Source organism: Ascaphus truei, chromosome 2, assembly GCF_040206685.1.
Source record: "Ascaphus truei isolate aAscTru1 chromosome 2, aAscTru1.hap1, whole genome shotgun sequence".
NCBI lineage: Eukaryota > Metazoa > Chordata > Amphibia > Anura > Ascaphidae > Ascaphus > Ascaphus truei.
Genome location: NC_134484.1, coordinates 404,516,294 through 404,540,839, shown reverse-complemented (window position 1 = coordinate 404,540,839; position 24,546 = coordinate 404,516,294). Strand labels below are relative to the sequence as shown.

General features: G+C 42.4%; 1 protein-coding gene across 1 annotated transcript in view; it reads left to right on the top strand.

The window, feature by feature from the left end:
• LOC142487679 (A-kinase anchor protein 9-like) overlaps positions 1-24,546 on the top strand; it is a 112,622-nt gene that overhangs the window by 64,938 nt on the left and 23,138 nt on the right. The window contains exons 3-9 of the mRNA XM_075587383.1: positions 1,964-2,008; positions 7,336-7,389; positions 7,830-8,000; positions 14,550-14,606; positions 17,118-17,273; positions 17,507-17,704; positions 21,776-24,178. Coding sequence (XP_075443498.1) covers positions 1,964-2,008; positions 7,336-7,389; positions 7,830-8,000; positions 14,550-14,606; positions 17,118-17,273; positions 17,507-17,704; positions 21,776-24,178 — 3,084 coding nt within the window. The remainder of the gene's footprint in view (positions 1-1,963; positions 2,009-7,335; positions 7,390-7,829; positions 8,001-14,549; positions 14,607-17,117; positions 17,274-17,506; positions 17,705-21,775; positions 24,179-24,546) is intronic.

Here is a 24,546-nt window from a genome sequence, read left to right as displayed (position 1 = left end):
TTTGAAGTACAGCTCTGGGTAATACAGATTACATTTATTTTCATTTAAAAAAAAAAAAAAATCTTTGTTGACTTTCCTGTTTTTGGAAACATTTTTGGATTTGATTTTATAAGTAAAGGAGTCTTTAATTTGTACAATCAAATGTTTCCATATGCGCACAATTTATGCTTCATTTGAAAGCAATATTAATGCATAAAAAAAGGAGATGGAACTATATTGGAGAGAGATCTCAGAAGTAGAAGCATACCTTACACCGGGGGTGTGCAAACTGGGGGGCGGGGGCGCAGGATTCTATGCGGGGGGCGCAGGGTTTACAGAGACCCTGACACCCTTTTCCGATGGCATTTAAATGAAATCCGGGGGAGCGGTGAAGGCCTCTGTAACCTTCACTTACCTTGGCGCAGGCAGCTTCTTGTGACGTGTCGCCATGGCAACACGACGTCGTGACAGAACGCCAGAGCCAAAGTGAGGAGGGGGGGAGAGCCGGCAGGGGGCGCAGGGGAATAAGATTGCGCACCTCTGCCTTACACATAAGCAGTATATACGCGTGAGAGAGATCTCAGAAGTACAAGCATACCTTACACATACAGTAAGAAGTATATAAGAAGCCTTATTGGTGCCAGTATTCAGTGTTGGGAAACCAATCAGTTGAACTCTCCCCCTCTTGGGGTTGACACCTGAGTCCAGCTCAGCCCCTCCTGGGGTTGTGACAGGCCTTCAGCTCCTCCTGGGGTTGTGACAGGCCTTCAGCTCCTCCTGGGGTTGTGACAGGCCTTCAGCTCCTCCTGGGGTTGTGACAGGCCTTCAGCTCCTCCTGGGGTTGTGACAGGCCTTCAGCTCCTCCCCTCCTGGGGTTGTGACAGGCCTTCAGCTCCTCCCCTCCTGGGGTTGTGACAGGCCTTCAGCTCCTCCCCTCCTGGGGTTGTGACAGGCCTTCAGCTCCTCCTGGGGTTGTGACAGGCCTTCAGCTCCTCCTGGGGTTGTGACAGGCCTTCAGCTCCTCCTGGAGCTGAGTGCAGCCCAAGATCTGCGCAGAGCACAAGGCCTCAGTATTGCAGGAAGGCCAGCACCATCCAGAGGTCTGGGACCCATTCTAAAATATGATGCATGCGCTGTAATACCAACTGCAGTGGCTGCTCCAATAAAGAATCCTTTTATATACTTCTGCCTAAGTAACAGTCTATTGGGTAGAAGTATGAGAGAAGACTGTCATAGTGGGGACTGTCTCCAGCTATGCTAGAGCTCGCTGTGACTGCAGGCATCACCAGGGACCCTGGGCACCCATTGCGAGTTAAAGAAGGGGGGAACCTCTCTCTGAGGCGAAACCAGGGAGGGGGTTTCCTAGACCCTTACCAAAAATAAAAAGACTGTTTTGTACCCTGTGAGAAATTCCAGAGAGTGTGAACCCGTCTAAATGCTTAAAAGAGAATACTAGGGCCAAGGCACTACAGCGGAAACTAGGGAAACACCGCTACATAAGCAATACAAAAATATATCAAAACATACAAAATCATAGCATACATTTGACAGTGACACGCCACCATAAGTATGCATGCCGTTTCACCTAACCATCTCCTTGCCCCCCCCCCCCCCGCCTTCTTTGCTAAAAAAGCAACATGTATAACATACAACCTTAATGACCTCGCATATGATCCATTGAGTATTAGTGTGGTACTGGTTTCGTTTCATGATTCGCTCATGTAGAACAGTTATTTAGCGTAATCTTTATGCGTTACTCTTCTAACATGTCCGTGGCTGGATCATTATAGGAAATAAGTGGCTGCACAGGACGTGAACAGTAGAATTGAGGTGTGTTTTAGGGGTCTGGAGAAATATGTTTTAGGTTAATCTGTGGCAATTATTTAATGTTGGTGATAAAACAAAAAATAAGAGAGTATCAAAATATTGAGCATATTAGAAATAGGAAAATTTCACAATCACCCTTGTTTTGTTTCAATTTTAGCCTGAAAGTGAAATTTCAACCACAGCTGATGATTATAGCTCGGAGGTAAGAGTGGACTTTAGAATTTCTGCATGCTGCATGGAAATAATTGCACATTGTGGGAGTCTTTGTGCCTGAAATCTTTTCTTCTTCTAATTAATATCAAAGATTTAATATGTGCCCAATGTTTGATTAGAGTGTAATTAATGATTATGTTAGATACTTGGGAAAATAAATCTAAAATATTTATTTATACGTGATGATTTCTTCCTTTCACATGTGTTTGCGTTAGTCCATTTTATGATCACTCTCCTTCCCTCCCTCCCCCCCATTCTCTATCATACAACCCTAAATGTTGCGGTCGTCCTCTTTCTTGCATGTTTGCGTAAGTGAGCATTTAAGAAAGACGAGGGGGCAGATATAAGTGGAGTTTGCATTTGCATTAATGGTAGTTGAAGCACAGAAAGAACCCAATGAGAGCCGTAGACGTTTGGGTAAAGTTGTTAAACAGCACAGTTTATGGTAGGCTTGTAAACAATAGTAAGTAGAGACATTAAAGATTAAGGCCGTGTCCACACTTGGCGCGACGCGAACAAAAAGCAGTGCCTCTATGAGGCAGGCCATAGAGCGCGTGCTTAAGTGCAACCGTGCGCGGGATTGGCAAGCAGACAAAATATTTGATTTTGTCGCACGACGGCCGGGTCACGTGAGCGGTTCGGCCAATAAGGGCGAACCAGCTCTGTAACGACACGCCACGCCTCCACATTGCATCTCCCCCTAGGTCACAAATCGCCTCTGCGGCAGACGCACGTGACCTCGAGCACGCTTAGTATAGCATCAGCCTAATACCACATGATAATTTTGGCTTGTTGCCTTTCAATGTACTTACTGTATAACTCCATGTAGCATATACATACACATCAAATATTGTGTCTGGTGAACTTCTTTTGCTAAACCTACTCCTGATGTCAGTTTAGAACATCTTGGTCAAAATAGTTCAAGCATTGTGCTACCCGTTTATTTAAATAACTAGCTAATTGTGGGCTTTTGATGATCCTATCTTTGCAACCCTGATAGTTTTAGCAAAAAGTTGTCGTTTCCTTTAAATTATGAGCGCTACATATACAGCATTTAAATTGGTGTGTGTGTATGTATATCTATATATCTATATATCCAGTGTTCGACAAACCTATACATTTGCTCGCCCCGGGCGAGTGGATTTAACCCCCGGGCGAGTAAATATTGGCCCAAGCAGCACACGTTTGGTACTAGGTGGCGAGTAGATTTTTTTGTGTGGCGAGTAGATTTTTTTGTGTGGCGAGTAGATTTTTTGGTGATTTGTCAACCACTGTATATATCTATATCTCTCTCAAAAGGAGTGCTACTGAGCGTGGCCAAATGTATACAACAAAAGACAAAAATACCCAATGCTACATCCAATGTGACAAAATACTTAGTTAAATGTTAGTATTTTCATGAATAAGTGTCGTTTAGTTAAACTCTTTAGCCAAAGCGTTACAGGCATACCCCGGTTTAAGGACACTCACTTTAAGTACACTCGCGAGTAAGTACATATCGCCCAATAGGCAAACGGCAGCTCGCGCATGCGCCTGTCAGCACGTCCTAAACAGCAATACTGGCTCCCAACCTGTACCGAAGCTGTGCGCAAGCGGGGAGACTATAGAGCCTGTTACACATGCGTTATTTACATCAGTTATGCCGGTGTATGACGATTGCAGTACAGTACATGCATCAATAAGTGGAAAAATCTGGTGCTTCACTTTAAGTACATTTTCGCTTTACATACATGCTCCGGTCCCATTGCGTACGTTAATGCGGGGTATGCCTGTATAAGCCTGCAGCCACTTCACGGCATGACCAGTATGCAGGTCCTAACACTACCTGTGAAATGTCTCATTTACCTCTGCAGTGGAGGGAGAATGGTCTCAGTGGACCTGTCCTGCACAAGTACATGGAAAAACCTGCTTCTTACAAGGGAGGAGGGGTGAGCTTAAACCCTGGGAGGAGGGGCCACTAACCTTAAATCAACTGAGAATTTTCCCAGATAGTGTTAGGACCTGCACACTGGTCATGCCATTCAATGGAACCATTGAATATTGAAATAACTCCTCTGGTGTCAGAGAGCCCTTCCTGCACTGAAGAGGTTAAGTAAAATTTGCAAAACATAATATACTTTCATTTCTTTTTCCTCCTCATTCATTTGCTTTTTCTCTCCAATGCTTTAATAATCCTGCTCCAGCACAGGTGGCTCAATAAATGGCTCAGTCTCTGACTGACAGCCACACTGGTTGAGCTACCTGTGAGGAAGCAGGGCTATCCGGAAAACCGAAACAGTTGGTGGCCCTTGAAGACTTGAGTTGGCCGCTCCTCATGTAGAGCATGCTTCACTATTTCAAGGTATTGCACATCAATGTACAGCTCAACCCCGTTATAGCGCAATCCGCTATAACGCGTTTTGAGCGTGGACACTTTACACCCTCACAGCACACCCTCACAGCGCACTGCACTCACTGCACGCTCGCACTGCACGCTCGCACTGCACGCACTGCACGCTCGCACTGCACGCTCGCACTGCACACACGCACTGCACGCACGCACGCACACGCACTACACACACGCACACACGCACACACGCACACACGCACACACGCACGCACTCACTGCACACACGCATGCACACACGCACACACTCACTGCACACACGCACACACTCACTACACACACGCACACTCACTACACACACGCACACTCACTACACACACGCACACTCGCTACACACACGCACACTCACCACGCACACGCACTACACACACGCACACGCACTACACACTCACTGCACACACGCACTACACACTCACTGCACACATGCACACACTCACTGCATACTCACTGCACACACGCACACACTCACTACACACTCACTACACACTCACTACACACTCACTACATACTCACTGCACACACTCACTACACACTCACTGCACACACTCACTCCACGCACTCACTCCACGCACACACTCACCACACACGCCACACTCACTCCACACACGCACAGCACACACTCCACACACGCACAGCACACACTCCACACACTCACAGCACACACTCCACACACTCCACACACTCACAGCCCTCTCCCCCTCCCTACCTTTGGTTTCGGCTGCTGAGATCGGAGCGGGGCTGACGGGGCGGGGGGGGTGGTGGTGATCGGAGCGGGGCTGACGGGGGGGGTGATTGGAGCGGGGCTGGCGGGGGGGGTGATTGGAGCGGGGCTGGCATCAGAGCGGGGCTAACGGGGGGGGATCAGAGCGGGGCTGGCGGGGGGATTGAGGCTGCTTATTGAAGTACGGTGGCTGCTGGGGGAAGTGCGAGGGGAGTTACTGTGGCTGCTTGGGGACGTGTAGGGCTGCCGGCGCCTCACTTCACCTCTTCCTCCCTGCTCCCCCCTCCCCCCGAAAGGGCACGCGGAGGCCATTTTTAAAAAAAATTAGTGCGACCCCGGTAATAGAGCGGTTTGATCGGGTGGCCCCCGAGGACCGCTCTATAACGGGGTTGAGCTGTAGTTGTTTTTTTAGCATAGTTTGTTTCAGTGATAAAATAGGACTTTATGGTGAGCTACTGATACTCGTGTAATATATATTTACAATGGCTGCTGACAACTTTAGTGCATCAAATGTTTGTCATTTATAATATTTAACTCGGCTACTATTGGGGAATTTGGAAAAACCATTGGATTACAAGGCTTTGCTTAACATTGGAATCAATCCACTTGAAACATATCCCCATTCACATTCATTTGAAATTGTTAAAGTAATTGTTAGACCTATTTCTTTGTATATTTCAGTGATTACTTAAATTGGTCTTCCTCCTACTAAAAGGACAACTTTGCTCTTGTTAACCATTTCTCTTTCTAATTATAGGATCAAAAATGTAAATAAAGGGCATGTACTCCTCCATAATTTTGTCTCAGGCGTACAGTGATTCTGACTTATTTAGTACCTTCCTGGAGTGATATAGAATAGTAATCACACAAGCAGCGGTGAACATGTCACAGAGTGGAACAAATCACTGCCAATCTAACACCATCATAAGCCATAGTACAGATAAATAGATTTGTGATAGAAGGAATAATAATTTTTGAAGTTCTTGTACCCTGCCATAGAAGATGGGGTCAAACAAAATTTTTGATCTTTGAATTGTTAATCTAAAATGATGCTTTTTGAAGTACGAACACCACCTCTTTTTTTGTTTGTGGTTTGGTTTAAAACACACAAAATATATACTGTACATACCTGCCAGCTAACCCCAGGTCGACAGTGTGATAATGATCAAATACTGGTTTTGTATTCCCTTTTGTTTCGTTGCAACTTTAATTCCGTACATTAGCGTAAAAAAAGTTAGTCTGGATCATACAGTTTACCAGAACAAGTATAGTGAAAGAAAAAAACATTTAAGGTTACAGGAACTCGAGCAACACTGGTTTCAGTTTGCAAAATGCTGATAGCATCAATAATTTCAATGTATTATTAGGAATTGATCTAGTCAAACCAGTTTAGAAAACAGTTTACATGGCTAGTTTGAGACTGGAACCCAATGTTGCATTTTTACTTTATTTATTTTAGTTATAGGATTGAAGCAGTGGGTCTCCGGAGTTGATCTACATTGATTTCATCTCCGGGGACCCTCTGCTTCCCGAGATACTTATCTCCGTATGGGGTACCAGTATCGCCTTCATGTTTAAATGTACCTTGTAACGCGGGCCAATACGAAGCCGCAAAGGATGACGTCACGGCTTCCTATTGGCCCACAAGACGCAGGAGCTGTTGGAGCATTCAGGGAAGCAATTATTATGCTATTCTGTTTTCTTGATCTAACATTTCCAAAAATTTGACAGCCCATGGTCCAGTCTAATATTTAAAATCTTAGTGGTACAGTATTAAGAAAGTCCCATTACTTATTGGCCTGCTCTGCTGTGTTTGTGGTTATTTGTGTAGAGTTACACAAGTGATTTATCTTTGTATATGATGTCTGTTAATTAGTTATTGACCTTTTTATGCACGTGTTCGTAGTTCCTTTTTGGCAAATCAGTATAGCTGCCATTCAAGCAGCTTCCTATTGGATGACCCCGGTGGCGATCTTTCAATTTACTTTAAGTTTATTATCTGTTAAAAAGGTAAAACGGTGTCGCCTGAGCTAGGAATAGCTCAGTTCTGCTTCAGAAGACCCTCCGATTCAGATTATGCATAAAAAGCAGAGTGGGCCGGGTTTAAGTAAATGACAAAACTTTTTGAAAAGTGGTCATTTATTTCTGTTATATTTTTTAGATATTACAACCTTTTTTTAAACAATGCTGGACATTTTGTTTGCCACAGGTAATTGGTGACAGCCTTCTGCTGAGCGCAAACGGTTCATCAGAACTAAAGAGGGTACAGTATAATAGCAGAAGTACTTTGCCTTATCACTAACTCTGCATAGCTAACATTGTGAGTCCCTTTGTACTCCAGCCTCACAGTGGGGGATGGTTAGACTTTTCTAGGATAAGATACTATGTAGCTAAAGGCTTTTACTAACAAATGTACTAAACATGCTCCCCTGTTCCTGCCTATTATATGCATAAAAAAATAAAATCCAGCTTTGCTCTGTCAGTTGTTCGCGCACACTTCAGAATTTGGTGGAAATGTGTCAATGCTCTTGAGACGCAAATTATCTCAACAACAAAGGTGGTTGTCATGGCAATAAGCTTCCCAATGCTGCCTGGTATTTTAATGTGGGCAAAGTGCTGGTGGTGGTGGTGGATACAGAGAACAGCATTTTGCCGTTGCAGACCTGCAATTCTGCGATCGCTAACCAAGTTGGATTGATTTAGGAGGAAGAATTTGGAGTCCGAGAGACATACTCTGAGCACGAAACACAGAGCTCTCAGACGCGGCTGGAGGTGATGGAGGATGAGCTAGCTGGAAAGCAACAAGAAATTGAAGAACTGAACCGAGAGCTGGAGGAAATGAGGGCAGCGTACGGCACAGAAGGATTGCAACAGGTATTATTTTTTTGTGTCTGTTCCCTGTTGTACTGTATGTTGTGCCTGGTTTGCTTTTAGTATTCACACAGCGTCTGTGCACTGAAATTTGGGTGCAGGATCTGTTGCACTTTGCTTTGGTCTCAAATAATCCCCATGAACATCTTATCTCAAAACATAAGGTGCCCCTGAAATATGTTAGTAAGGGGATCTTCTTGCAATGTGTTCCTCTTACTATCTTTTAATGCAGAATTTCTTGTTTGGGAGCCTCTACCCTCTAAAAAGGCATCTCACAATGCAATTATAGGCATGCGAGAACACATTTTCTAGCAGTTTAAAACTGTGTATACTCTGAGAGCTGTAAAAGTCAGTTTTAATATTTGCAATGCCTCTTGCTTTCGGTATCTAATGCTTCCCAACATTCTCTGTCCCATTATTGCATTATATTGAAGTGTTCATTTTCAAGGGAAAAAGATGTGAAGTGAGAAGTTGCTTTAAAGCAGCAAAACTCCATACACACTATCTTCTTTTTCTTTTGTTTGTTTTTTTGTTATAGGATTGGATGAGGGGGTCTCCGAAGCAGAACCCCATTCATTTCAGCTCTGGGGACCCTGTGCTTCCAGAGATACCTCAATAGGGGTGCCGGTATCTCTCTGGAGTTTAAATGTCCAGATCACATGAGGATTATGTCACAGCTTCCTATTGGCCCACGTGACAAGGGATATTTAAACGCCGCCACACCGTTTCCTGACTGCAGAGATACCGGCACCCCCTAAGTATCGCTGGAAGCAGGGGGGCCGAGTAGCTGAAATTAATGGGGTTCATCTCCGGAAACACCCTGCCTCAAACCTAGAACAAAAACAAGAACAAAGATGTAGCACACTGTGTTTTGCTGCTTTTATGTGTTGAGATTCATTTGGTTGAGCATGGAAGTGCCAAAGTGATGGAGCAAATGCCTTCCTGCAAGCCAAGTTAAAATTGAACCTGAAACTTTAAACTGTTTAGCTTTTGACCCTGATACAACTTTCAGTAGACTCACATTATCCTTCTTTGATTGGTATGAAAACACCATTAAAACAGATGTAATTGCTGAGATATACATTTTATATGGTGGTTCATTCTTATCTGAGGAAACAAAAGAACCTCCAAGTCGATTTTCTGTAATCCTTCCATGTCTCTCCCTCAACTTGCACCCGACGAAAGCTGTATTCCCCATTTACTATTCCTCCCACAGTATTTGTTATACTTTTAGGAGTTATGGGTTGGAAAAAACATTTGAGAGCCCATTTAACTTTTCTTTGCATATGAAACAGATTAGCGCTAACATTTTGTCAGAGAATTGTGAACTAGACGGAAAGAAGCCACATGTTTGTTCTATGAATTATTGTAGCACAATAAAAAATGTCTGCAGTGGAAACGGACAGAAAAGTATCCCAATACATAGACATGTAAATTACCAAGATAAACACAGTTAATTTTATCCTTATTGTTGCTAATGAGATATATACATGTCATATGCACTGACCTTGGCCCCTTGGAGACACACTTACCAGAACACCCTCCTACTGTCTCTGTAAGTTCTCCCCACTTACCACGTAGCTTGTAAGCTCTTCAGGGCAGGGACTCCTTTTCCTATTGTTTTGTCTGAAGCACTTATTCCCATTGTATTATATTATGCCATGTGTATTGCAGAGTGCTATATAAATAAAGACAGACAATGAGACCAATAAAGTCATTTATAATTGAGTAGATTTCTGAAAACAATTTGCAATTGTTGCACTTTAATCACATTTTTGCAAAGTGTAATAGTTCACTATTTTAACAGTTTTGATTGTATCCAGACGGGTACTCCGGATCAACACAGGTAATGTTCCATAGGAGGGGAGGGAAACTCCATATATAAAAGGAAAATAGCAAAATAGTATAATATTGCTTTTATTATTAAAAAACACAAAGTATTGCACTTACATAAGTGTCTTTGTGGTGAGCATTCAGACCACCCTGGGTCAATTGGACGGATAGCACTCCACACAGCAACAGCTTCTGCTCCAAAGCCGATACAGCATCCACTGGGCTGAAAGATGCAGTCCTCCGATCGGAACATTACCTGTGTTGATCCGGAGTACCTGTCTGTATACAATCAAAGTTGGTTTACAATCAATGGACAATCAATGTCTGAATATCACGTTTAAACACGAGTGCAAAATCTAGAGTCTACATTACTGAGTCTATACTGTTGAATCAGACAATATTGCACTATTGGGTGACTTTATTTCTTTCATGTCGTGATGAAATTTGCGCACCTGCTGTTCTTCATCGTTTGCTGTTTGGATTGGGATTGAGTCCTGTTTCAGGAGCTGCACTTTCTTAAAGCTGCAGTAGTTAAAGCTCCTGTGCTTTTTATTTTTTTTAGGTTTTTTTTTTTTTTAGTTTATTTTTTTTAACTTCAATAGTTTCATGTGGGCAATCTCTACTTACCTAAAGAACTGCATAGCTGCCGGTCAATTCGTTCTCCGTCTATTGATCGGCGAAGTTTGGCGACATCTTTTGATATGGGGAATGTAAATGGTTGCTATTGGAACAAACATGCTTGTTAAAATAGAATACAAGAAAATTGGTCTTTCAAAGTTGTTTTTTTAAAAACAGAAAATGCTAAAAGTATTTTTTCTTACTACAGAACTGATTTATTAAAAAAAAACCACACATGCAGGATATTGCTTGAACTGCAGCTTTAAGGACAGTATATTTGTAGTTTTTTCTGTTAAAGTGGTGTTATTTGCGCTTATTTCCTTTTTATCACTATTTTATTTATTTATGTATTTTACTTGCTTTAGATTTTTTTCATCCCAATGTGTGAAATCCATGAAACAAAATCTAGCTACGATTATATGCTAAGGTGATTCTAAAATGCAGATACGTTGAAGGGACCCCTAAGAGTACTAACGAAAAGAATCCCTATATTAATGCACTCTACCTAATAATGATAATGGTGGCAATGTGTAACTGCCGAGTACAATACTCAAAAAATCAAGGATGACTGCAGACTAAAGTGGTCCCAAAAGACCCCACTAATATATATATATATAAAAAAAAAAAAATTTATTAACATATATGCTGGAAAAGTAACAAACACAATGTGAATTTAAAATGCAATGTAAATAAAATCCCCTTGGAGATAACAGACCGGCTGTATGGTAAGTATGTGAGGATGTACAACGGGCTGTAGGGCTAATGGCCTGGTAATGCCCCTAGTGTCGACGCCCAATTGATAAGAGACCCTGTGTGATCAAACATAAAAACCAGTGTCAAAATCAAAATCAATATGGTATTCTCTGATACCCTGTTGCTTCCATACATTTAGCTGTAACAGTGTATCCTATACACTGTATCTTGGCGTATGACGTGCGCATGTGCCACAATCAGTGCGGGGTTCATAGCGCACCTTAAATACTATTTACCCAATCAGACGCTATACTTAGGTACTCCCATACTCCAAGCTCCACATGATGTTGAGTGATTTGTATGTTAGAGGGACTCCATATTGATTTTGACACTGTTTTTTATGTTTGATCACACAGGGTCCCTTATCACATGGGCGCCGACACTAGGGGCATTACCAGGCCATTAGCCCTACAGCCCATAGTACATCCTCACATACTTACCACACAGCCGGTCTGTTATCTCCAAACGGATTTTATTTACATTGCATTTTAAATTCACATTGTGTTTGTTACTTTTCCAGCATATATGTTAATAAAATTGTATTATTTTTTTAATATATATTAGTGGGGTCTTTTGGGACCACTTTAGTCTGCAGTCATCCTTGATGTCTTGAGTATTCTACTCTGCAGTTGCACATTGCCACCATTATCATTATTAAGTAGAGTGCATTAATATAGGGATTCTTTTCGTGAATACCGTTAGGGGTCTCACCAAGCGTTGTGTTCTAGTTAGATTTCATCCCTGATGCACCAACCTTCTTTCATCAACATAGATGTCCATCGTTATATATTAGGTGAGCGGCAGATTGTGTTTGTTTGGTGTGGTGATACGTTGAAGGGATAAGTTATTTTGCAACATAGAAGTTAATATTGAAGTAATTAAAACCACTTGACAATTTGTAACCCTCATATTTTTTCAGAAGCTCTGGTACTTGTCTTAGTATTTTATTCTAGGAACGGAAAAATACATCCAAAAGTGGCATATCCAAAGTTTTTAACCTGCGCGCCCACCCTCCCCCTGCCTGCTTACATCCCGGCTCGGGCCCCCCATCCTCGGCGGTTCCGGCGTCAAATGACATTGCAGGGTCACGTGATGTTACATTGCCATGGCAACGCAACGTCACGTGACACCTTTGACGCATCGCCGAAGTTCAGGTAGGAGAAGCTGCATAGGCCTTGCGCGGTAATCCCCCCCACCACCCCCGGCATTTAATTTAAATACCTTTTGGGGGAAAGCGCGGGACCTATGTAGCCGCTGCGTGCCCCCCCCCTCCCCCCATGAAATTCTCCCGCCCCTCCTGGGGGGCGCGCCCTCCCACTTTGCGCACCGCTGTCCTATACCATGCATTCTACTTCCATTAGGAGCTAGTTAGTTGAAATGGCAAATTGCATTGATTTATTAATGTAATATACATCAATATTTTTTTCAGAGTAAAAATAAGTACTTTAAGATGTGCGTAATCCGGATGAAAAAGGAACAGTAATAAAAAGTAATTTATAGAGATAAATCTATTTGCTGCAAGGAATTTGAACTGCACATTTTTAGTTCAGTGCTTGAGTTATATTTTTAATATTTAAAATGTAAAAGTATGATATATTTGATATATCTATATCACCATGGGCGTCCGCAGGAGGGGGCAAGGGGGGGGCGCTTGCCCCCCCCTGGATCACTCGCAGTCCCCGAGATCCCGCAGGGCAAGCAGGGTGTCCGGCCTGCTGCCTGTGGGCCTGCTCCCCCTCCCAACGTGGGACGGAGGGTGGGGACCGGGTGGGTACCCAACCCAGCATCCACCGCGCGCGTGCGCCAACCCAGGTTCCCCCGCGCGTGCCTCCTGTCCAAGGCAGTAGCCGCAGGGGATGCTGGAGCTGCTTGCCAGTCTGGCGTCCCCCCCCACCCCAGCCCACCTCCGCGTGCCAACCCAGCAGCTGCTGCGGGAGATGCTGCAGCCGCCCGCAAGTCTCGCCCCCCCCCCCCTTCAGGCGCCAACCCAGCAGCATCCGCGAGGGATGCAGCTGCCCACCGCCAGTCTCGCGCCCGCCTCCATGCGCCAACCCAGCAGCAGCCGCGGGTGATGCTGCAGCCGCCCGCTAGTCTCGCCCCCCCCCCCTCCCTGCCGCCCACCTCCTGCGCCTTCCTCTCTTGAGCCCACCTCCCGCCCCGGGCAGCTGCCACGGAGATATCGGGGGGAGGGGGGGAAGCGTCTGACAGCAAGGAAGCAGGAAGCAGTACCCACCCGGTCAAGGTAAGTCACCCACCCAGTCACTGTCACCCACCACAGTCACTGTCACTAACCCACCCACCCACTAAAACCCACTAACTAATACCCACCCACTAACCCACCAACCCACCCACTAAACCCACCCTGTCACTAACCCACCAAATCACTAAAGTGTTACCCACCCAGTCACTCATCCACCACCCACCCAGTCACTCATCCACCACCCACCCAGTCACTCACCCACCCAGCCAGGCAGTCACCCACCCAGGCAGGCAGTCACCTGTCTTTTGTTGAAAATGTAAAAAGATATAGGTTGCATTGTAATGTTTTTTTCTGTATCACAATAAGAAAACAGTTAAGTAAAAGTTGCACGCTAAAAAATATTTTTTCGTGGTAGGTGCCCTATGGTTTCGGGGGGGGGCTGCTCCTTTCATTTGTCCTGGGCCCCATGATTTCTGTTGGCTGCCCTGGGTCCCCCTGGCGCCGCGGCAGGCAGCTAGTGGTAGGCTAGCCTACGCTGCTACGCAGGAGGAAGTGCGCAGCGCACTGTCATTGGTAGCACTCGGGAATGAGGTGGCTCTCATTGGTAGCACTACCAATGAGTTAAAATTATGACCCCCCCCTAAAAAAAATTCTGCGGATGCCCATGTATATCACATAATCATTCAAGAGCTTCATAGGAATACCAATTAAGCAAATGTAGGTTTGAAAGCAGTCTTCTGCACAAAGATCTGTATTTTGATGGTTCAGTAAAAGGAATTACAGACTCATTCTATGACAAAATTGTTTGATAATTCATGCTTTTTGGAACAAGTATTACATGTATAGTGTTTTTTTTTTAGAAGCCACCAATATCAAGTTCAGACTACTTAATCTGCCAGTTGTCTGTTGCTGTCAATCGATTTCGACTAAGACTAAATGCCCTGGTTATTTTTAAACCACTTCCAATTGATTATTTTACTCCGGATTTGTTTTCAATATTGGTGAAGCTAATTGTCTATTGTTTTTAGCCTGTTTACTACTGACAATAAAAAAAAGTAGACATGTTCTTTAAAAAATAAATTAACAAATAAGTAGCAAATATTAATTTATTTTGTTTGTTTTTAATTAAATTTCCCTCATATGGCAAGTTACACATCAGAAAAACAGTGTGCCGCCTTTCTTCCCAAATGGCAGCCAACTTTATGGTGAGATAATGCAGTTGAATATGGTTTAGGTACAGCTGTAATCTGTGTGTAGATAGTACAGTTCAGTGTAAGTTACGTTTTGCAGTTGTGCCTTGTCTGTAATAGAAATTCTGCAGAATGACGTAATGAAATAAAACACGCAATGCAATGTATCAGTATCTCAAAATATACCCCTTGCAGCTCTTCAAAGATTTCTTAATGCTAATAAAACATTTTTTTTAAATATTCTGCTGCCCTTTTATTTCTGTTTATAATAGCTCAGACTCAATGACATTTTAGACCTATATAAGAGAGTAAAAAATACAGCAAGCGGTGGAGATGTTGAAGCATCTCAATAATATGTGCTTGAACCAACTACAAACTTGTGTTGCGCTATACTTGCAGGGCTAAAAAAGGAAAAGCATCTTTGATGCACTGACTGCTCCATATAACTGCTTTAGGCTTAAATGAATGGCAATCTTTGGAGCATTGTGCAAAACCCCAAAAAGGTTTAACATATTTTAAAGGAATTCAGCAAGAAACAAAGCAATTGTTGATATTGAAATATGCAATATATTTGCCTGTGAGATTGAATACAGCAGGGGCACAAACAGAAATTCATATGGGGAGGTTCAAAGTTTTTATTTTTATTTTATTTTGTAAATAAATAAATCAATGTGCAGCATACCTGCTAGATTAAAGTATTTATTATTGCACACAAAATCATAAACTACTATTTCAATTTACAGAACTAATTCTAGTTTCCTTTTATTTTTTGATTGTATCCTAACTTCATCCTCTTCTACTCTTATGTTTTTATAAATATAAAATAACAGAGGGCAGTGGTTGCAGGATGGAGAGAGACAGAAAGAGGCAGTGGGAGTTAAGGAGAGAGAGGAGGGGGAAGTGGGCAGAGACAGAAGGGCAGTGGGTTCAGGAAGGTGTGACGGGGAGAGGAACAATGGTTGCATGAGTGAGACAGATGGGGTTGTGGGTGCAGAAAAGGGGGCAGTGGGCAAAGAGAAAGTGGCAATGGGTGCAGTGGTAAGAGAGAGGTGGCAGTGGGTGCAGGAGAGGGGGTAAGTGGGTGCCGGCATTGGCTCAGAGAGCGAGAGACAGAGAGGGTACGGGGTGCAGGTCCACCACCTACCTCCAAGTGTAGGCAGCCTCTGTACGGAATGGCTGATGCTTTCCATGTGACCTCATTCTAGGGGCTCTATACTCAAGGGATTTTGAGACTTGTGGTCCTGCTACCTTTCTAAGGCTGAGTCCCCGCTGGCGCTGACCGCGCTCATGCTTGGAGAGCGCTCCAAGCATGAGCGCCGGGTGTCCTGGCATGCGTGCGGGGGGAAGGGGGATGGGCATTGAGCGCGCTTGAAAGTATAATATTATTGTTTACCTAAGCGCCGTGAGCGTGTGTGCATGAGCACGCACCGCGTGAGCTGGGACTTGCACATATCTATATATGTAAGTAACCGCCGCAAGCGCCGCCCGCTCAGCGCCAGCGGGGACTCATCCTAAGTTGTAGCTGGACTACAACTCTCTGTAGAGGTGGCAGGGGACCTCTCACTAGCCTTCCTCGTCCTCTGCCGCCCTGCTCCAATATATGACATTCTTTGGTGGTGCAATTGCGCCTCTGCATCCCCTCTGGTTGCACTACTGGAATACAGCCACCTTGCCACTTCCTTGTCCACACAACTATTGTTACAGTTACCAGTTGCAATTTAAAGTGACAGTCCCTCCTATGACCAAAGTGAACTAATGGCAGTTACATTTTTAGTAGCTAAATAACCCCCATTTTTAAAGAAATCTGACAACTATTCATATTTTTTTGTATAACTTTAAATGGCCCCAAATTGGCATTACAATGCTTTGGTATGTTTTTATGAACGTTACCTAATCTGTTTTGTGCTAAGACTACTTATAAACTGTGTTTACAAGTGAATTTGTTAACTATACTTTATTATTTTTTGCTGATTAAAGCATATCTAAAACTTTAATTGCCAGATGAGATTAGAATAAAAATAAATACAAACATACTACATTTTCCACCAGAGCAAATGAGGGATCATTTTACATTAAGGATGATTTAATCTTTCTAATACCACCTCCTATCCACAGCGGACTATAAAATGTTTAGACTGCTGATTTCCAGTAACATGAGTGTAAACTGAATGGTCCCAGTAAGTCAATGGGGAAGTTTACCAAGCTTATGTGGGCAAAATAAAGCAAAAGGGAAGTGTTCCCTATTACAGTGTGCTGTTTGTTTGTTTTTAAACAATGATCCCCATCTTTAAGGAGGGATGCACTACCAATTTCCAAGTACAAAGGAAGATTCAAATGGCTGCTACGTGCATCGTGCCAATAAGTGGGTCAGTCAGTGAGGGAAAGGGTTGCTATGATGCAAGTTCTCTTCAGCCAAAGAATACCAATAAAATGTTAAACATTGTAAAGTATTACACTGTCGTTTGTCCTGCTAAGAAAAATAAATATATATATTTTCCATCAAAGTTATTTATTGTTTCTCTGCAGCTTCAAGAGTTTGAAACGGCAATTAAACAAAGAGATGGCATCATTACCCAACTTACTACGAATCTTCAACAAGCCAGGAAGGAGAAAGATGAAATAATGAGGGAATTTCTTGAACTTACAGAACAAAGTCAAAAACTGAAGATCCAGTTCCAACACGTAAGTTTCCATGTGTTTCAGACAGGTTTCTCTGCTTCTAGCTACTACTTTAGTATAGTGTGTACTGCAGAATGGGCATGTTCCAAGTTAAGGCTTTCCATGTCCCAGGGATAACGGTTTGTTAAAAGATCACCTTAAAACTTTAAGGTCATAGTTTTGTTGATTTCTAGAACGGTATAAGGAAATATGTCAAAAATAAATAAATGCCATTTATTCTCCTTGTTTTGGTAAAGTTACAGGCCGGTGAAACACTAAGAAACACGAGTCGTACTAGTACAGCTTCTGACCTACTTCACTCCAAGCAACAGGTCTTCACATATCAACACCAACTGGAAGAGCAAGAGCAGCAGATAAAACTGTTTCAGAAAGAGAACGAAGACTACCAAACACAGATTGCAGCTCTGCATGAGAAGATTCAAAACCTTGCACAGGTTTGTATACACAGAATACATTAACAAATAGGTTTGTACAGGTAATCCTAGCTATCCAACGTTTCACTTTACAACGAATGGCATATCCAAAGCTTTACAATGCCTCCCTATGGGCCGTTTTTTCGATGCCGGTATGCGTTATCCAACACTCACCGCCACTGATCAACATGGGACTCGCTTTACTACGGTTTCACTGTCCAAAGCAACTTCCAGGGTTTATTCCATGGGATAACTGAGGACTGTCTGTATACACCGAATACATTAAAAAATAGGTTTCCATACACAAATACATTATTGAACAGGTTTGTACTGTATATACAGTATTCATTAATGAAAAGGGGCGTGTATACACAGAATACATTGATGAACAGATTTGTATAATACCTTAATAAAAAGGTTTGTCGATACCAAATACTTGAAATTAGTTGCTCCCAAGAATCAGTTTAGTACCTTTTTATCAGTGGTTTTCCTTGAGCTGTACATGGATGGCGCTATACGAGTAGAGACATACATATGTAATATGTGCGATAGAACCTGATGAGCTGTAATCCATAATTGGACTATGCACATCAAATATAAGTAAACATTAGGATAAGTAGCCCCTGCCCCGAAAAGCTTACAATGTAAGTGGTATGTAGGAAGAACTTATAGAGACCGTAGAAAGGTGTTATGGTAAGTGTGTATGCAAAGGGTAAGAACTTTGATGAAGCATTTCTGTAGCTACAAAGAGGTGAGTTTTGAGACTGACCTTGAAGGTGAATACTGAAGGTGCTTGGCCGATATTGAGGGGAAGTGCATTCCAGAGGTACTGGTTAATGAGTGAGCGGTTTCAGGCGGTAGAGGGCTTTTGATACAAAATAGGTAGACAGAAGATATCCTTCAGGGGAATGGTGGAGCTGAGCAGAGTTATAGCGAGACATTATGGTTGAGATATATGCTGAGAGGCAGAAGATTCTATAGGGAAAGGTTGGAAGTGCGGCGCAACTGCGCATGTCTGAAAGAAGCTCCCGGATGTTTGGTTCCAAAAAACTTTATTGACACACACCAGGGCTACACCAGCATCTCCCCCTCAACGCGTTTCACCCTTACGCAGAGGGCTTCGTCTTGGAGTGAAGACGAAGCCCTCTGCGTAAGGGTGAAACGCGTTGAGGGGGAGATGCTGGTGTAGCCCTGGTGTGTGTCAATAAAGTTTTTTGGAACCAAACATCCGGGAGCTTCTTTCAGACATGCGCAGTTGCGCCGCACTTCCAACCTTTTCCTGACTTGTATTTCGGCGGCGGCGGCACGCAGGAGGAGACAAGGAGAGCGGTCCTACAACCGGAGGAGCAGGTGAGGTTATTCTTTCCCCCTGCACCGGTGGAATCAGTGACCTAAGTTAGCTCCCTTATGCCTACCCCAGTGTCTGACATTCTCAGACCTGCCTCACACAGAAGCGCTTGACAGACTTTCACTAGCAGAAGATTCTATAGCCTTGAAAGAGAGGAGAATTTTCTGGGTAATACAGGATTTAATGGGAAGCCATGAGAGGGATTTCAGCAGGAGAGAAGATGAGACATATAAAGGAGAGCGTTTAGTTATTCTGACAGCAGTGTTTAGGATAGATTGTAGGGGAGACAGGTGGGAAGGCCAGACAGTGAAAGGTTACAATAGTCAAGACAGGAAAAAATTGATGTATACATTTGTGAAGTGACAGGTGGCGTATCCGTGCAATGTTACAGAGGAAAAGTGGACAGGTTTTAGCAACAGCATGAATGTTTGAGAAAGTAGTAGAGGAGTCATATACGACACTGAGGCAGCGTGCTTGTATTATTGGGGGCATGATAGTACTGGTGACCGTAAAGGAGAATGGTGCAATAGGGCCAGGCTTGGGAGAAAGTATAAGGAGCTCTATCTCCGACATGTTAAGTTTGAGACAGCGAAATCCATCCAGGATAATATTGTGGAGAGTCATTCAGAGACTTTAGTCTGGACAGCAGTTGTAATGTATGGGGTTAAAAGGTAAATTTGGATGTCTTCAACATAGATGTGATAAGGTCACCTGGAGAGAAAAGAACAGAGGTCCCAGGACAGATCTCTGGGGTACTCTAACAGAGCGTGACAGAGGAAGACAAGGTGTTGGCAAAAAAGAGTGTGGGAGAGTCAAGAAGAAATGCAAGATGGAGATTTACATAGGGAATGTGAAGAAATGGGTGGTCCACAGTATCAAAAACAGCAGAGAGGTTGATTAATATAAGCATGGTGTTAATGACCTTGGTCTTTGACAGCTTGAAGTTCCTTAATTACTTTGGTTAGAGCTGTTTCAGTGGAGTGAGCCATACAGTACATAGATCAAATTGGGAAGGCTGTAGTAGAGTATGAGAGTTAATAAAATGGAGCATGCAAAAGAGGGAGGGGTTGAAAATGTGAATGAGTATACAGACCAGAGTGGAAGCTAGAAGTTTTAGGGGATGGGATAGAATTGGGTCAACAGGGCAAGTGGACGAGCAGGAGAAAAAAGAGGCACATCTGCAGAGAATGTCTGCTGACTTACCAACAGGAATATACCCTTTCCAAGGTACCAAAATAAAAATCAATGCAAAATGAACATGTAAGGAGAACATCTTGAGTCAGAAGTTAATGTTTACCCTATTAACCCTTTGAGTGCCGGAGGGGTCGTGGTGACGGTGTGCTACTTCCGATCCTAAACTGTGCGGTCACATGACCTCAGCTGCCATTTTGGATGATACGGAGGGGTTTTTTTTCTTCATTTTGTTACTGGTTAGATTGCATCCAGCACTCCATGGGACCTCTGGATGCGATCTAAGCTCAAGAAGACACCCTCCCTGGGCATCTTGTAGTCTTTACGTCCTAGGGGACCCTGGAGTTCCAGTCCCTATGTCCCTGGGGGCCCTATGGAGTTCCAGTCCAGTGACTATGTCCTGGGGCACCCGAAGGGTTAATTAACATTGCCAGCAGCCATTTTTTCCCACTAAATGTTGCTGGCGATTGTACAGGAATATGACCTTCTCCATGGACTGTGGTTAGTGGTAGTTTCATGTTTTCTGGAATAAATACAGCTCCCAGTCTGTAACTCTACAGCTGCAAATCTTGATAGCTATCTGCTAAGTATATTAATACTCTTCCCGCTTTTCCATTTTAAGAAAGATTGATTTTCTTTTTCTCGTTTCCAAAGAGGTCCAGATTTACAAAATACATGTAACTGAACCCCTCTAATGTTTAGTATAGCTGCTTAAAATGGTTTGCATTTGGTCTCCTTAAAGAGGCAATCAAGCAGTTTAAAAAATAATATAAAAAATCTGTGTTTTGTTTTAATTTATGCAGCATTTGATTACCTTTATTGAAAACTATTTACCTAAGCTCCCGATCGATTGGTTCTCCCATGTTCGTTCAGCAAAATTCAGTTTACCAGGGTTCACTAAATGGCTGCCTTTCAGTTTCAAATCAATCCCTCAGTCAGTGTAACGCAGCAGCTATAATATATTCTTATATTACTACGGTAACATTATCGATTTGTTACATTTTGTAGCTCAAACTATTGGGATATTGGCAACAAATGATCATAAACAGGAAAGTGTTACAAATATCTTGCACTGCTGGGGAGGTGGGCTAAAGCCAGCTATAGAAAGTAAAGGATGCTCAGTATATTTAAACTCATTTAAAAAGGCATTAAGAGGTGAATTTTAAAATAAAAAAAGTAGTACGTATTCTCTTTTTTTTTTTTTTTTTTTATAACTTAAATTTTATTGAGTTTTTCAAAGATATAGTACAACATAACATGCATATCATTTGTAATATGACTGCGAGAGAATTAATCTTACAACACATGTTAGGTGGGACCGCCCGACTTTTCGAGCCCTAATCGGTCGGGCGGCTCACTACCTGTTAGTACATTAGCTGAACAATCTTGTGACTGGTGTAAATAATAAGGGTTGGGACAATGTTGGTAAACATTATTCATAAATTATAACACACAACACACAACACCAAAAAACACATGTAGGATATTGCTTGGTTTGCTCCTTTAATGGGATAAGTCATGGTACAATTTAAAAATATGCTTATTTCTTCAAGGTGCAACAGAATGAAATTAAAGTCTCTTATGAAATACAGCTACACGAAAAAGACTTGGTTGCTGAAGGATTGAAAGCAGCACTACAGGATGAAGAAAAAAATGCATTTCAGTTAAAGGAAAGAATGTTTGTGGCTGACAAATCGGTCGAGGAATTGAGAGAACAGTTAACACTAAAGAACCATGAAATAAATAATCTAACTGAAGAGATAAAGAATTCCAAACAAAGGGAAAGACGGTCTTCCGATGAAATAAAGCAGTTAATGGGCACTGTAGAAGACCTTCAGAAAAAACACCATAAAGGTACTCAATTTGAGGCTGATATTGTACAGCAAATGGAATTGGAAACACAAAGGAAACTGGAAAAGCTTCAGGCAGAACTAGATGAAATGCACGGGCAACAGATCGTACAGATGAAGCAAGAGTTAGTCAAGCAACATTCATCAGAGATTGAGAAGCTTCTTGCCCAGCACAAAGCAGAAGTGGACAACATTTCTAATCAAACAATAATAGGTATAACTAATGAACAAATCAGTGTACTCAGTGCTACAATTAGTGAATTGAATGTCCAACTGCAAAATTCTAACCATCAAAGAAATAAAATGAAGGAAGGGTTTTCTCAGCAACTTGAGGCTATTTCATCTGAAAAGTCGCTCCTACAAGGGCGAATTGAGGATCTGCTTCAGGATCTAAGCTTTGCAAGGGAGCAGATTCATAGAGCCAAGCAGAGCATAACTGAAAAAGAAAGCAAACTCAATGAAGCGAGCCGTTTTCTTGTCACAATTGAAGAACTCAAAGCACAGCTGGCAGCAGCAACTGCATTTACCAAAGAGTTGGAATCAAAACATGAGTCTGAAGTTACCAATTACAAGATTAAACTTGAAATGTTAGAGAGAGAAAAAGATGCAGTTTTGGGTAGGATGGCTGAATCTCAAGAAGCTGAATTAGAGAAGCTTAGAACATATTGTTTGTTTAGTCATGAAGAGGAACTGTCAAAACTCAAAGAGGATTTAGCTCGAGAGCATAGTATAAACATTGACAATATTAAAGATAATCTAGATGTACATTATAAACAGCAAATGGATAGAGTACAACATGAAATTAGTAAAACTATTGATGCTATGCAAGTTGAAAAAGATGGCTTAATAACCAAACAGAATTCTTTAATGCTGGAGACTTCAAAGTTGAAAGATCTACTGCAGTCTATGAAGGATCCCAACTCTGAGGAAATGATGGTTCAAATGAATGAACTTCAGAAGGAGGTAAACTCTCTTAGACAAGAAGAAAAAGCAAAGTTTATCATAGAAAAGGAAGTTAAGAGGCAGCAACTTAGAATTGATATGCTTGAAAATGAAGTGAAAGATAAAGACCTGCTCAGTGAAAGGATTACCGGGCTTGAGGTGGACAATAAACTTCTGAAGGATGAAAATGATACGTTGCAAATTATTTTGAAAAAACACGATCTTAATGATTATGGAAAAAATCTGTCCGGTGATGCAAACTCGGAGAACCTTGACTTGAAAAATGAAATGGAAAATCTCATTGCAGAAAATAAACAACTTCGAAAACTAGAACTTCAACTGAAAGAAGAGCTAGAACGACAAAAGAATATATTTTCTGTGGCAGAAAAGCATTTTCAGGTCAACTACCATAATTTACAAGAAGAACATGCTTGCCTTTTAAAAATAAAGGAGGAACTAGAAGACACTAAAAACAAGCAAGAAGCAGAATACAAAATAAAAGAAGAGTGTGTAGAGTTAACATTTCATTCTACAGAAGAAAAAGTTGCACTTAAAAAGACCAAGCTTGATGCTCCCAGTGGATCTAAACTTGTCAAAGCAGATACATTTGAAGGTGGCGAGGTTGTCGAGAAAGATACGACAGAGCTAATGGAAAAGCTTGAGGTTGCCCAGCATGATAAACAAGAACTATCTTTGAAACTTTCAGATCTTTCTCAGCAGTTGCAGTTGAAGCAAATTGAAATTAATCAGCTGAAAGAAGATGTGAAATCATTACGCCAAGAAAGAGGATATGCTTTGTCTCATCGCCAGGAGCTGAAAGAGGTGATAAATGTGAAGGGGATACAAACTGTGCAAGCTGACCAAGCGTGCTTTAGAGAGTGTGAAGTTGTAATGTCAAATGCTGTTCTAGACACTATTGCCAAGAGTGACGTCTCTACTCCAGGAGAAAGTCTGAATGAAGAAGTGGAAGAGCACAAAGAAAATAGTCATCACTATAGTTGTGCCCCATCACATTTACCATTTCAAATCTGCAAATCGCAATTGGAACAACAACATGTGCGTGAGTTGACATCTAAACTAGAAAATGAATCGTTCCTATTGATCAGCACACAAACTGAAAAAGATCAACTTCAGCAGGAGCTGACTACTGTGCATCAGGAACAGGTGGGTCGGATGCATTAACTGCTCTCTCACTCATAGTAGTAGCCAGTAGCAGTGTCTTTCCCCTGGGATTGTTTGTTTAAAGCAGGAGTGGCCAACTCCAGTCCTCAAGGGCCACCACCCGGCCAGGTTTTAAGGATATTTCAGTGATTGAGCCACCACTGCTGAAGCAGGGATAGCCTGAAAACCTAAAATGTTGATGGCCCTTGAGGACTGGAGTTGGCCACCCCTGGTTTAGAGTGATTAGGGCGGTTATGTCAATTGACACCCTGTCATATTATGTACTGCTTCATGCTAGAATCTGGTCATTTATAAATTGAAGGGGTAAATGTAGCATTGTAGCATCCTCTAAAACGTGGGAAACCCCAGTT